General features: G+C 52.2%; 2 protein-coding genes across 3 annotated transcripts in view; both read left to right on the forward strand.

The window, feature by feature from the left end:
* The first annotated feature begins 61 nt into the window (after positions 1-61).
* On the forward strand, positions 62-10,236 carry ELOB (elongin B). The gene is made up of 4 exons (XM_063935481.1): positions 62-170; positions 9,347-9,481; positions 9,555-9,663; positions 9,738-10,236. Exons 1-4 carry the CDS (start codon positions 168-170, stop codon positions 9,848-9,850), a joined length of 360 nt encoding a protein of 119 aa, XP_063791551.1. The 5' UTR covers positions 62-167; the 3' UTR covers positions 9,851-10,236.
* A 102-nt stretch (positions 10,237-10,338) lies between these two features.
* Positions 10,339-14,053, forward strand: part of LOC134945917 (cytospin-B-like) — a 49,781-nt gene continuing 46,066 nt past the window's right edge. The window contains exons 1-2 of one of the 2 annotated variants that reach the window (XM_063935477.1): positions 10,339-11,817; positions 11,913-11,967. The gene's annotated coding sequence lies outside the window, so the exon portion shown is untranslated. Of the gene's footprint in view, positions 11,968-14,053 lie in introns of both variants that reach the window. The other variant, XM_063935478.1, reaches the window with a different exon arrangement.

The following is a 14,053-nucleotide window of genomic DNA, read 5'->3' on the forward strand; positions in this document are numbered from 1 at the left end:
CCCTCGCTGCCACACACAAGATGGCGCCCGCCCCATCACCTGGCGGCTGCGCGGCGCGGTGGCTGCTGGGAGGGAGGTCAGTGTGCAGATAGAGCGGACTCTCCGAGGCTGGGTCTTTGTCTGGTTACAGCCTCCCCGGGACGGACGGACGGGCGGACACGGCCGGGATGGTAAGTGAAGAACGGGGCTGAGGAGGGTTCCGGGCAGGCAAGGGGAGGTGAGCTGTGGGCTCCTGAGGTCTGTTGTCCCGAGGAAGAGTAGCAGGCCGCACCGAGCCCGCACTGACCTTCTCAAGATGGCGGCACCGGGTGACGGTCTGGCGGCCTGGGGTGTGAGGAAAGGTGACCGGCCCGTACTTGTCAGCGGCTCCAATCCCCTGTAACCCACCTCAGGGCCTAGGCCTCCGACTCCCACCGCCACCCTGACCTCCACAAGATGGCGCCGGACGCAGCCGGTCTCCCGGGGTAACCTGCACATGCCTGCCACTCCCAAGATGGCCGCCGGTCTCTCTGTGGGCCTTCTAAACCTATAGTGCCATACCTCCCATATATATATATATATATATATATATATATATATATATAGCATCTTCAGCTAAGTGGCGTATTGAGGCAAGATGTACAAGGACACATCTGTATATCTCTAATGCCGCCTATATATATCTGTAATGCCGCCCCCTCTCCGCAGTCGCCTGTATATCTCTAATGCTGCTCCCCTCTGCGCAGTTGCCTAAGTATCTCTAATGCCGCCCCCTCTGCGCAGTCGCCTATATATATATCTCTAATGCCGCCCCCTCTGCGCAGTCACCTATGTGTATCTCTAATGCTGCCCCCTCTCCGCAGTCGCCTATATATATCTCTAATGCCGTCCCGTCTGTGCAGTCGCCTATATATATCTCTAATGCCGCCCCGTCTGTGCAGTCGCCTATGTATCTCTAATGCAGCCCCCTCTGCGCAGTCGCCTATGTATCTCTAATGCCCCCCTCTCTGCGCAGTCGCCTATGTATATCTCTAATGCCGCCCCCTCTCCGCAGTCGCCTATATATATCTCTAATGCCGTCCCGTCTGTGCAGTCGCCTATGTATCTCTAATGCCGCCCCCTCTGCGCAGTCGCCTATGTATCTCTAATGCAGCCCCCTCTGCGCAGTCTCCTATGTATCTCTAATGCCCCCCCTCTCTGCGCAGTCGCCTATGTATGTCTAATGCCGCCCCGTCTGCGCAGTCGCCTATGTATCTCTAATGCCGCCCCCTCTGCGCAGTCGCCTATATATCTCTAATGCCGCCCCTCTGCGCAGTCGCCTATGTATCTCTAATGCCGCCCCCTCTGTGCAGTCGCCTATGTATGTCTAATGCCGCCCCCTCTGCGCAGTCGCCTATGTATCTCTAATGCCGCCCCCTCTGCGCAGTCTCCTATGTATCTCTAATGCCGCCCCCTCTGCGCAGTCTCCTATGTATCTCTAATGCCGCCCCCTCTGCGCAGTCGCCTATGTATGCCTAATGCCGCCCCCTCTGCGCAGTCTCCTATGTATCTCTAATGCCGCCCCCTCTGCGCAGTCGCCTATGTATCTCTAATGCCGCCCCCCTCTGCGCAGTCGCCTATGTATGCCTAATGCCGCCCCCTCTGCGCAGTCTCCTATGTATCTCTAATGCCGCCCCCTCTGCGCAGTCGCCTATGTATCTCTAATGCCGCCCCCCTCTGCGCAGTCGCCTATGTATCTCTAATGCCGCCCCCTCTGCGCATTCTCCTATGTATGTCTAATGCCGCCCCCTCTGCGCAGTCGCCTATATATATATATCTCTAATGCCGCCCCCTCTGCGCAGTCACCTATGTGTATCTCTAATGCCGTCCCCTCTCCGCAGTCGCCTATATATCTCTAATGCCGCCCCCTCTGCGCAGTCGCCTATGTATCTCTAATGCCGCCCCCTCTGCGCAGTCTCCTATGTATGTCTAATGCCGCCCCCTCTGCGCAGTCGCCTATGTATCTCTAATGCCGCCCCCTCTGCGCAGTCGCCTATGTATGTCTAATGCCGCCCCCTCTGCGCAGTCGCCTATGTATCTCTAATGCTGCTCCCCTCTGCGCAGTCTCCTATGTATCTCTAATGCTGCTCCCCTCTGCGCAGTCGCCTATGTATCTCTAATGCCGCCCCCTCTGCGCAGTCTCCTATGTATGTCTAATGCCGCCCCCTCTGCGCAGTCGCCTATGTATGTCTAATGCCGCCCCCTCTGCGCAGTCGCCTATGTATGTCTAATGCTGCCCCCTCTGCGCAGTCGCCTATGTATGTCTAATGCTGCCCCCTCTGCGCAGTCGCCTATGTATGTCTAATGCCGCCCCCTCTGCACAGTCGCCTATGTATGTCTAATGCCGCCCCCTCTGTGCAGTCGCCTATGTATGTCTAATGCCGCCCCCTCTGCGCAGTCGCCTATGTATCTCTAATGCTGCCCCCTCTGCGCAGTCTCCTATGTATCTCTAATGCCGCCCCCCTCTGCGCAGTCGCCTATGTATCTCTAATGCTGCTCCCCTCTGCGCAGTCGCCTATGTATCTCTAATGCTGCTCCCCTCTGCGCAGTCGCCTATGTATCTCTAATGCCGCCCCCTCTGCGCAGTCGCCTATGTATCTCTAATGCCGCCCCCCTCTGCGCAGTCGCCTATGTATGTCTAATGCCGCCCCGTCTGCGCAGTCTCCTATGTATGTCTAATGCCGCCCCCTCTGCGCAGTCTCCTATGTATCTCTAATGCCGCCCCCTCTGCGCAGTCGCCTATGTATCTCTAATGCCGCCCCCCTCTGCGCAGTCGCCTATGTATATCTCTAATGCCGCCCCCCTCTGCGCAGTCGCCTATGTATATCTCTAATGCCGCCCCCTCTCCGCAGTCGCCTATATATATCTCTAATGCTGCCCCCTCTCCAGTCGCCTATATATATCTCTAATGCCGTCCCCTCTGCGCAGTTGCCTATGTATCTAATGCCGCCCCCTCTGCGCAGTCGCCTATGTATCTCTAATGCCGCCCCCCTCTGCGCAGTCGCCTATGTATGTCTAATGCCGCCCCCTCTGCGCAGTCGCCTATGTATGTCTAATGCCGCCCCCTCTGCGCAGTCGCCTATGTATGTCTAATGCCGCCCCCTCTGCGCAGTCTCCTATGTATCTCTAATGCCGCCCCCCTCTGCGCAGTCGCCTATGTATCTCTAATGCTGCTCCCCTCTGCGCAGTCGCCTATGTATCTCTAATGCTGCTCCCCTCTGCGCAGTCGCCTATGTATCTCTAATGCCGCCCCCTCTGCGCAGTCTCCTATGTATGTCTAATGCCGCCCCCTCTGCGCAGTCGCCTATGTATGTCTAATGCCGCCCCCTCTGCGCAGTCGCCTATGTATGTCTAATGCCGCCCCCTCTGCGCAGTCGCCTATGTATGTCTAATGCCGCCCCCTCTGCGCAGTCGCCTATGTATGTCTAATGCCGCCCCCTCTGCGCAGTCGCCTATGTATGTCTAATGCTGCCCCCTCTGCGCAGTCTCCTATGTATCTCTAATGCTGCTCCCCTCTGCGCAGTCGCCTATGTATCTCTAATGCCGCCCCCTCTGCGCAGTCTCCTATGTATGTCTAATGCCGCCCCCTCTGCGCAGTCGCCTATGTATGTCTAATGCCGCCCCCTCTGCGCAGTCGCCTATGTATGTCTAATGCTGCCCCCTCTGCGCAGTCGCCTATGTATGTCTAATGCCGCCCCCTCTGCGCAGTCGCCTATGTATGTCTAATGCTGCCCCCTCTGCGCAGTCGCCTATGTATGTCTAATGCTGCCCCCTCTGCGCAGTCGCCTATGTATATCTAATGCCGCCCCCTCTGCGCAGTCGCCTATGTATCTCTAATGCTGCTCCCCTCTGCGCAGTCTCCTATGTATCTCTAATGCTGCTCCCCTCTGCGCAGTCTCCTATGTATGTCTAATGCCGCCCCCTCTGCGCAGTCGCCTATGTATGTCTAATGCCGCCCCCTCTGCGCAGTCGCCTATGTATGTCTAATGCTGCCCCCTCTGCGCAGTCGCCTATGTATGTCTAATGCTGCCCCCTCTGCGCAGTCGCCTATGTATGTCTAATGCCGCCCCCTCTGCACAGTCGCCTATGTATGTCTAATGCCGCCCCCTCTGCGCAGTCGCCTATGTATGTCTAATGCCGCCCCCCTCTGCGCAGTCGCCTATGTATGACTAATGCCGCCCCCTCTGTGCAGTCGCCTATTATTATTATTATTACATTTTATTTATAAGGCGCCACATGTGTTTCGCAGCGCCGTACAGAGGACAGTACAGGGGACAAAACATAGCATTACAGTAAATAAATAACAAATAGAGTACAGGTAACATAGAGCACCACACATTCTCAAGACATAGTACAGCTAAGATGTAAGTATTGATGGAGTGATCATCGTATTACTAGAGGCTGGTGGCCATAGATGGAGATGAGCCTTTACTAGCAGGATAAAGATGGTCGTTGAGTAGGGGAGAGCTGCGAGTGAAATGTGTTGAGACGAGGGCTTAGATAACAAGAGGAAAGAGGGCCCTGCTCTGAAGAGCTAACAATCTATTGGGGAGGGGCGACAGACAGATGACAAGAGGTGCAGGCAAGCGGGAGACAGCCTGATGGCAGTATGCAAGCAAAGCGGAGATGTTCACGGCATGAGGCAAGGGGTAGAGGCGCGGCTTCAGCTCTGGGTTATGCATTAGAAGGGTACGCTTTGATGAATAGGTGGGTTTTTAGAGCCCGTTTGAAGCTTTGCAAGGTTGGGGAGAGTCTAATGGAGCGGGGGAGTGCGTTCCATTGAAGGGGTGCAGCACGGGCAAAATCCTGAACTCGTGCATGGGAAGCAGTGACCAGGGCGGTGGAGAGGCGACGGTCATTAGTCGACCGTAGGGGGCTGGAGGGAGTATGAAGGGAAAGGAGGTTGGAGATGTAGGGAGCAGTGGAATTAGAGATGGCCTTATATGTGAGGGTGAGGAGTTTGAAGAGGATTCTGTAGGGGAATGGGAGCCAGTGTAGATTTTGTTGAAGGGGAGTGGCAGATGTGGTGCGGCGGGAGAGGAAGATGAGCCTAGCTGCAGAGTTCAGGACAGATTGGAGGGGAGCAAGCGAGGCCAGTGAGGAGGACATTGCATGTATGTCTAATGCCGCCCCCTCTGCGCAGTCGCCTATGTATCTCTAATGCCGCCCCCCTCTGCGCAGTCGCCTATGTATGTCTAATGCCGCCCCGTCTGCGCAGTCTCCTATGTATGTCTAATGCCGCCCCCTCTGCGCAGTCTCCTATGTATGTCTAATGCCGCCCCCTCTGCGCAGTCGCCTATGTATCTCTAATGCCGCCCCCCTCTGCGCAGTCGCCTATGTATATCTCTAATGCCGCCCCCCTCTGCGCAGTCGCCTATGTATATCTCTAATGCCGCCCCCTCTCCGCAGTCGCCTATATATATCTCTAATGCCGCCCCCTCTCCGCAGTCGCCTATATATATCTCTAATGCCGTCCCCTCTGCGCAGTCGCCTATGTATCTAATGCCGCCCCCTCTGCGCAGTCGCCTATGTATCTCTAATGCCGCCCCCCTCTGCGCAGTCGCCTATGTATGTCTAATGCCGCCCCCTCTGCGCAGTCGCCTATGTATGTCTAATGCCGCCCCCTCTGCGCAGTCGCCTATGTATGTCTAATGCCGCCCCCTCTGCGCAGTCGCCTATGTATGTCTAATGCCGCCCCCTCTGCGCAGTCGCCTATGTATCTCTAATGCCGCCCCCTCTGCGCAGTCGCCTATGTATGTCTAATGCCGCCCCCTCTGCGCAGTCGCCTATGTATCTAGTGAGTGAAGTATTATGAGCAGTGAGTTAGTACTTTGTTGGGCGCCTTCTGCCCATGGTACGGCTGTAATTCCTCTAGACAAGGATTACTAATTGTCTACGTTTCGTGGGGGATATTAGCCATAATGTGATGAGCTGCATCCGGTATGTGAAGGTTTGATGGTAGCGGATCTGGAAGGGTCCATGCAGTCATGCTGTGGTCTCCATATCCTCTTCTTGCCGTCTGCGTGGTGTATATGATAATGTAGCACATGTAATAATCATTGGAGAGAGATGAAGTACCGGCCAACCAGCTCTTAACTGTCAGTTTTCAAACACTGCCGGTAAGTTAGGAGCCGATTGGCTTCAGCTCCCCCCCAATGTGATACCTCAGCTCACATGACCAGCGTCCAATTGTTTACTGTCCCAGCCCTTTATTCCCGAGCAAACTGGAGGCGTCTCGCCGTGTTTGCAGCAGATGGCAATGGCGCCTGTAGCTAATACTGAGCGGCCGTCTGAATTGGTCCCTGAGTCAGATTATGTGTAATTTGATGCGCTGTTGCCCGTCTGTGGGACTGAACAAGTCTACCCACCCTCCGTACGCTCCAGAATCCAGTAGGCCGTGTTCTCAGACCCAGTCCTGTGCATGCTGGCCACTGACTGTACCGCCTTCTAACACTCACCAGCGCGGCCGTGTTACTAATGTTTGCGCCAACAATCGTTCCACAGTCAGTCCGTCAGATCCCGTCGTTTACCCGTTATGTCACTTGTAGTCTCTGCATAACTTCACCTTTCCGTTCTTATACAGAGTCAGACGTCCTACGTCACCTGCGGAATAGCTACTTAGCATACGGGTCATTCCGTGTGACTCGCGTTACATTTCATGTGTAGAAGAGTAAATGCACCACGCACACAACTGACGCTGAAATAATCAACATTTTAATAATCTGACCGTAATATATGGGGTAGGTGACCAGAATATATGGGGTAGGTGGCCATAATTAATGCTTAGGAACAGAAAAGATGTTCACGTTGTTCATTGTTTATCTACGTGACTCATGTTACAGTGGACACAGGAACTGAGGGGACTTGGCTGATTTAAACCTACTCCTAATTATTGTTATACTATACACTAGTAAGACCTAAACTTATGATTGACAAACAAAGAAAAAAGTGAATGTTAAGTTGGGGACACTCTAGGTGATACGCTCCGTGAGCGACGCCACCTAGTGGTTTCCCTACCCTCCCGGGCAGCCAATATAGGCCCTCATTCCGAGTTGTTCGCTCGCTAGCTGCTTTTAGCAGCATTGCACACGCTAAGCAGCCGCCTACTGGGAGTGTATCTTAGCTTTGCAGGATTGCGAACGAAAGATTATCAGAATTGCGAATAGAAATTTCTTTGCAGTTTCTGAGTAGCTCGAGACTTACTCTGCCACTGCGATCAGTTCAGTCAGTTTCGTTTCTGGTTTGACGTCACCCAAACACACCCAGCGTTCACCCAGACACTCCCCTGTTTCTTCAGACACTCCCGCGTTTTTCCCAGAAACGCCAGCGTTTTTTCGCACACACCCATAATACGGCCAGTTTCCGCCCAGAAACACCCACTTCCTGTCAATCACACTCCGATCACCAGAACAATGAAAAATCTTTGTTAGGCCGTGAGTAAAATAACAAACTTTTGTGCTAATTTACTTGGCGCAGACACACTGCGAACATTGCGCATGCGCAGTTTGCGACTAATCGCACCGATGCGAAGAAAAATAACGAGCGAACAATTTGGAATGAGGGCCCTAGTGCGTACACACTGCAAGATATCGCTAATGATATCGCACAGTGACGACTCCGCTGGCCCGGCATGCAGTTTTAAACAAATCCAAATTAAGCTGCATGTACAGACAACTGAGGGGATCGATAACTACCTGCGGGAGCGCATTTGTCATCGTTTGTGACGTACACACTGGGCAATATTACCAGTGATATCGCTGAGAAGGGTGAACAAGGGACGAAATCGTCCCACATATCGCCTAGTGTGTACATACCTTTTAACCAAGCTATACTTACTATCAATTTTGACATGCAACTCCCCTTATAATCTACTCTCCCATAGTCACTTGTATCGAATACCGTACCCTCCCCCCAGTACCTGGATACAGAAGTAGGAATGAATACAGGCAGTATATAACTTCTGTGAGGAGAGGTCCCTGGCCATGTGAGCTTACAGTCTTCAGGGGGATATGGGTGGACACAGTAGGCAGGTGGGCAGAGTCCTGGACATGTGGGCTTACAGTCTTTAGGGGGATATGGGTGGCCACAATGGAGGGTTGGTAAGCTAGGAGTAGATTTACTAAAGCTTCCTGAAACAAGCAACATGCCTCATCATTTGGTAGCTGTGGCTCTGGGCAGAGGTTAGTGGGTGATGGTCCCCCTGCTTTATGTTGCTGGCTGATTGCATTGATGTTAGCGTGGCGCGCAGGGGCACGAATGCGTAGTGATGCCTCATTAACGCATTTCTGTATGGGTTCTTACATATATACCAAGAATTCTAAGATCTGCCTGCATGCAGAGGCTCCCTTACACCAGGGCGGTGGAGGCACTGCGTCATACCTCCCACGCCTCTGTATTACGGTTCTCCCACTCCATCATAAAGTGTTCATTAATTAGTATAAACCTTCACATTGACTGAGCAGCAGATATTTTATTCAAGTTTCTGAACAAGAAAACACTGAAAGTTAATATGCTGCAAACTATGCATTTAATACATCTTAAGTGTTCTACAGAAACAGGATAGATCTTAAAACTAAAGAATATATAAACTAAAGACGAACGGAACATAATACGACGGCTGTCTGCTGCTTACAAGACTTTTATAATGCCATTTGCAAATGCTTTCCTATAAGTACACGCCCCTGGTTTTCAACAGACCCAAGCACTGCTGTGCTGCTTTTTCTTTCTTGGTTTGGTGTCTGCTCATTGGCTTTCTCCTCTTCTGGCAGGCTCGTGCCCGGCGACGCATAATATCAGATGTTGGCTGGTGCTTGGAGACGCTACATTCCTACAGCCCTGCCTCACAGTATAGATTGCCCCTTTCCTGACCTACAGAGGTTTTCTGTTCTCCGTTAGGAGGATTACCTAAGGGTACCTTATTGCGAGGGTGTGTGGTGGGGGGAAGGGGGGGGGGGGGGAGGGTAGATCCACTTCCGATAGACAAAATGCAGTTTGTTAGTTTATTGCACAGATCTCAGCACTGAGACTTGTGATTAACACCCCCCCCCCCCCCCTCAATGTACCTACAGGAGACTGGTAACTGAAGTCAGTATCTTGCAGGAGAAACCCCTACCCCATCCATGATGTCAAGATCCTGGAACTCTTGCATGTATAGTATTCCTAAATGTCCAATAACGGCTTCCTGTTGTAGCCGTGAAGTCTGTAGGATTATCCGGCCTCTAGGAGGGAAGAGTAGTCAGAACCTTTGGAGGTTTGCCCCATCTCCCAGTTACTTTATGCTTCTCAGACTGGCCATGTAACAGACTGGACCTACCTCTTCTTTCTCTAGGACGTGTTTTTGATGATCCGCCGTAACAAAACCACAATCTTCACCGATGCGAAGGAGAACACCACAGTACAAGAGCTGAAAAGGATTGTTGAGGGCATCTTGAAGCGACCCCCAGAAGACCAGAGACTGTACAAGGTGAGAGGGCTCGTCTGCCGTCCACCTTTCATCTATTCCCCGCTCTGTCTTCATGGTCTGCTTTCTCTTACAGGACGACCAGCTCTTAGATGACAATAAAACCCTAGGTGATTGTGGCTTTACCAGTCAGACTGCGCGGCCCCAGGCTCCGGCCACGGTGGGACTGGCCTTCCGTTGTGCAGGTGAGTGGTGCCAGGCAGCGGTCGGCTCCGTCTTTTATTGTGACGTTGTGGTAACCTTTCTCTCCTCCTTGCAGGGGACTCCTTTGAGCCTCTTCGAGTGGACTCTTTCTCAAGTCCCCCGGAGCTCCCAGATGTCATGAAGCCACAGGAGACGAGTGGCAGTGCTAATGAGCAGGCGGTGCAGTGAATTGCCCTGATCTTCCCTCTCCTTCCCCGAGTAACCCCACCATGTCGGAGTATGCTGCAGCTTATGCTTTGCAATGTTTTTGGCCCCTCCAGCAAGTGAAGGGGTTAGAACATCTTTCCCCCTCCCCACCTCACCCCCATTATTGTCCTATTTCACCTCCATTTACGAAGTGACCCCCTCTCCTTCCGCTGAGATGGAAGTACAGGAAAGGCTTACGCAAGATCCTCCACTAACTACATGGGTGCCAGCACCCCTTCTGCATTCTGTCACATTGCCCGCCGCCTTCCTGGCTTCTCCGGCTTCACTCTTTCTTTTGTTTGGGGGTGGTCTTGTATGGATTATGTTCTATTTTATTTTTTAAACACAATAAATTTTGTTTGCCTGTCTGTGTGGTCTGTACACTTCCTGTGACTTCAGAGTGGGCTCTTCGTCTCACGTCAGAGAAGCCTGGGGGTGTGAGGAGGTAAATGTCTGTGTGGTGGATCCCACGTTCCCCAGTGGGTTATACGCTGTCTTCCATGTTGTATTGCATTAATCAGATTGATGGCTACAAGCCCCTGCAGTTTGGGAACAATGGCTGACCTCTCCATTATAAGAGGCGCTGTGTGTGACTGTGTACGCTGACTTACATTCAGTTCTAAACGTTTCCTTGTTAGTCTTCTGAAGGCGATTGTGGTGGGAGCTGCTGATGGGTATTAAGGAGCACACGTCATGCACTAACTACAGCGTATGTATTATATTATTGCTTTCTACTTTCTAAATAACTCTCCCACTGCCCCCTCATCTCACATGTGATGGCCAGGCTGGGGTATCTCCCACCGCCCCCTCATATCCCTGTGTGTAACACGTGATGGCCAGGCTGGGGTATCGCCCACTGCCCCCTCATCTCACATGTGATGGCCAGGCTGGGGTATCTCCCACTGCCCCCTCATATCCCTGTGTGTAACACGTGACGGCCAGGCTGGGTTATCTCCCACTGCCCCCTCATATCCCTGTGTGTAACACGTGATAGCCAGGCTGGGGTATCTCCCACCGCCCCCTCATCTCACATGTGATGGCCAGGCTGTGGTATCTCCCACTGCCCCCTCATATCCCTGTGTGTAACACGTGATGGCCAGGCTGGGGTATCTCCCACTGCCCCCTCATCTCACATGTGATGGCCAGGCTGGGGTATCTCCCACTGCCCCCTCATCTCACATGTGAGGGCCAGGCTGGGGTATCTCCCACTGCCCTCTCATATCCCTGTGTGTAACACGTGATAGCCAGGCTGGGGTATCTCCCACTGCTTCCTCATCTCACATGTGATGGCCAGGCTGGGGTATCTCCCACTGCCCCCTCATATCCCTCTGTGTAACATGTGATGGCCAGGCTGGGGTATCTCCCACTGCCCCCTCATCTCACATGTGATGGCCAGGCTGGGGTATCTCCCACTGCCCCCTCATCTCCCTGTGTGTAACACGTGATGGCCAGGCTGGGGTATCTCCCACTGCCCCCTCATATCCCTGTGTGTAACACGTGATGGCCAGGCTGGGGTATCTCCCACTGCCCCCTCATCTCACACGTGATGGCCAGGCTGGGGTATCTCCCACTACCCCCTCATCTCTCTACATGTGAGCCGCAATAGGTAGGCTGGGGTATCTCCTATTGCCTCCCGTTCACAGGCCATTGGGCTGCTGTTCGGCATGCTCTGAACCATTGCTGATGGACTGGGTAGTGAGGCGGTATGAATGTTCTGCTTGGCGTGAGTGGGATTGATATGAGCGATACAGGCAGCAGATGACCATGGTGCCAGGCAGCGTGCCCACAGGGGAGGGGGGCTATTTATGCACTAGCCTGTGTGTGACTCATCCTCCCTGTATATGCGCTAGTCCTTACACCAGAGAGGAGGAAGAGCTGATCTAGCATGGCATGTCCTCCAGTGCCGGTCAGGAATATGTCTCCTTTATTCTGGCGCAGTGTGAGATGGGGTAAGGAGGGAGGCTACAGAATCACTATGGCTTCAATCCTGGTGGTAGATTTCTCTGGTGGTAAGAACTAGAATTGCATTTGTTTGAATTTCTAGGGACGAGGTTGAAGACCGAGCACAACACAGGCTCTTGTTCCTCTAATGTCGTCAGGTAAGGTCACTTACGTCGTAATAATAACTCCCAAACCACTTACCAGCTAGAGATAAAGGGAATATAAAGTGTTATAACCGTACTTGTGTATCTAATACCCATTGTGCCAAGCATGTCTGTATAATACCCAATGCTGCTCATTCTAAGTTGTTCGCTGGCTAGCTGATTTTTAGCAGCATTGCACACGCTAGGCTGCCGCCCTCTGGGAGTGAATCTTAGCTTAGCAGAATAGCGAATGAAAGATTAGCAAAACTGCTACTAAATAATTTGCTGCAGTTTCTGAGTAGCTCCAGACCTACTCACAGATTGCGATCACCTCAGTCCGTTTAGTTCCTGGTTTGACGTCACAAACACGCCCTGCGTTTGGCCAGCCACTCCCCCGTTTCCCCAGGCACGCCTGTGTTTTTTAGCACACTGCCTGAAAACGTCCAGTTTCCGCCCAGAAACACCCACTTCCTGTCAATCACACTAAGATCACTCGAGCGATGAAAAAACGTCGCTCGAGCTTGTGTAAATCTACAAAGTTTTGTGTGAAAGTACTTAGCGCATGCGCGCTGCGTACCTTGGGGGTAATTCCGAGTTGATCGCAGCAGCAAATTTGTTAGCAGTTGGACAAAACCATCGGGGTCATTCCGAGTTGTTCGCTCGCAAGCTGCTTTTAGCAGCATTGCACACGCTAAGCCGCCGCCTACTAGGAGTGAATCTTAGCTTCTTAAAATTGCGAACGAAAGATTCGCATTATTGCGAAAAGACTTCTCTGTGCAGTTTCCGAGTAGCTCCAGACTTACTCTGCCAGTGCGATCAGTTCAGTGCTTGTCGTTCCTGGTTTGACGTCACAAACACACCCAGCGTTCGCCCAGACACTCCTCCGTTTCTCCAGCCACTCCCGCGTTTTTCCCAGAAACGGCAGCGTTTTTTCGCACACACCCATAAAACGGCCAGTTTCCGCCCAGAAACACCCACTTCCTGTCAATCACATTACGATCACCAGAACGAAGAAAAAACCTCGTAATGCCGTGAGTAAAATACCTAACTGCATAGCAAATTTACTTGGCGCAGTCGCAGTGCGGACATTGCGCATGCGCACGAAGCGGAAAATCGCTGCGATGCGAAAAAATTTACCGAGCGAACAACTCGGAATGACCCCCTATGTGCAGTGCAGGTGTGGCAGATATAACATGTGCAGAGAGAGTTAGATTTGGGTGTGGTGTGTTCAAACTGAAATCTAAATTGCAGTGTAAAAATAAAGCAGCCAGTATTTACCCTGCACAGAAACAAACTAACCCACCCAAATCTAACTCTCTCTGCACATGTTACATCTGCCCCCCCCCCCCCTGCAGTGCACATGGTTTTGCCCAATTGCTAACAAAGTTGATGCTGCGATTAACTCTGAATTACCCCCCATGTGCATGCACATTTTTGCCATTTTTTCACTTAAACGCTGTACTGCGAAAATCGGCAGCAAGCGAACAACTCGGAATGACCCCCCAATGTTAAACAGATCAGGGTGATAGTCTGATGCACAGACACATCTGTGTAACACCCAATGTTACACACTCGGGGGGTCACTATAATACCGTGTTGCACACACAGACTGGGCTTGATGCAGAGATTTGCACAATGCTGATATCTATGGCTGGCGGCGCGTGTGTGTGCAGAGATTCATGAGCGACGGCAGTCGCAGAGAATGTATACTGGCAGAATGACAGATAATTTGTGGGAGGTAACGGAGTGGAGGCAAAAACGCAGGTGGGTCATGATGTACACGGTTAGGTTCTGCGACGCTGACTGCTAATCCTGTCACTTCAGATATTTGCATATGGGTTCATAGCTCTGATTGCACTAACGAACAGCTCTGACTCAGGCCTACTGTAATGCCCAGTGTGTCACACGCACGTGTCAGTATAATGCCACGTGGGGGGGGGGGGGGTGTAATTCCAAGTTGATCGTAGCAGAAATTTTGTTAGCAGTTGGGCAAAAGCTTGTGCACTGCAGGGGAGGCAGATGTAACATGTGCAGAGAGAGATAGATTTGGGTGGGGTGTGTTCAAACTGAAATCTAAATTGCAGTGTAAAAATAAAGCAGC

This window comes from Pseudophryne corroboree, chromosome 7 (assembly GCF_028390025.1).
Source record: "Pseudophryne corroboree isolate aPseCor3 chromosome 7, aPseCor3.hap2, whole genome shotgun sequence".
Lineage (NCBI taxonomy): Eukaryota > Metazoa > Chordata > Amphibia > Anura > Myobatrachidae > Pseudophryne > Pseudophryne corroboree.

Bases quoted from the DNA above. Each gene is read 5' to 3' on its own strand.
- ELOB (XM_063935481.1), top strand. The intron at 9,482-9,554 runs GTGAGAGGGCTC...TTTCTCTTACAG, and splicing joins AAGACCAGAGACTGTACAAG to GACGACCAGCTCTTAGATGA. The intron at 9,664-9,737 runs GTGAGTGGTGCC...TCCTCCTTGCAG, and splicing joins ACTGGCCTTCCGTTGTGCAG to GGGACTCCTTTGAGCCTCTT.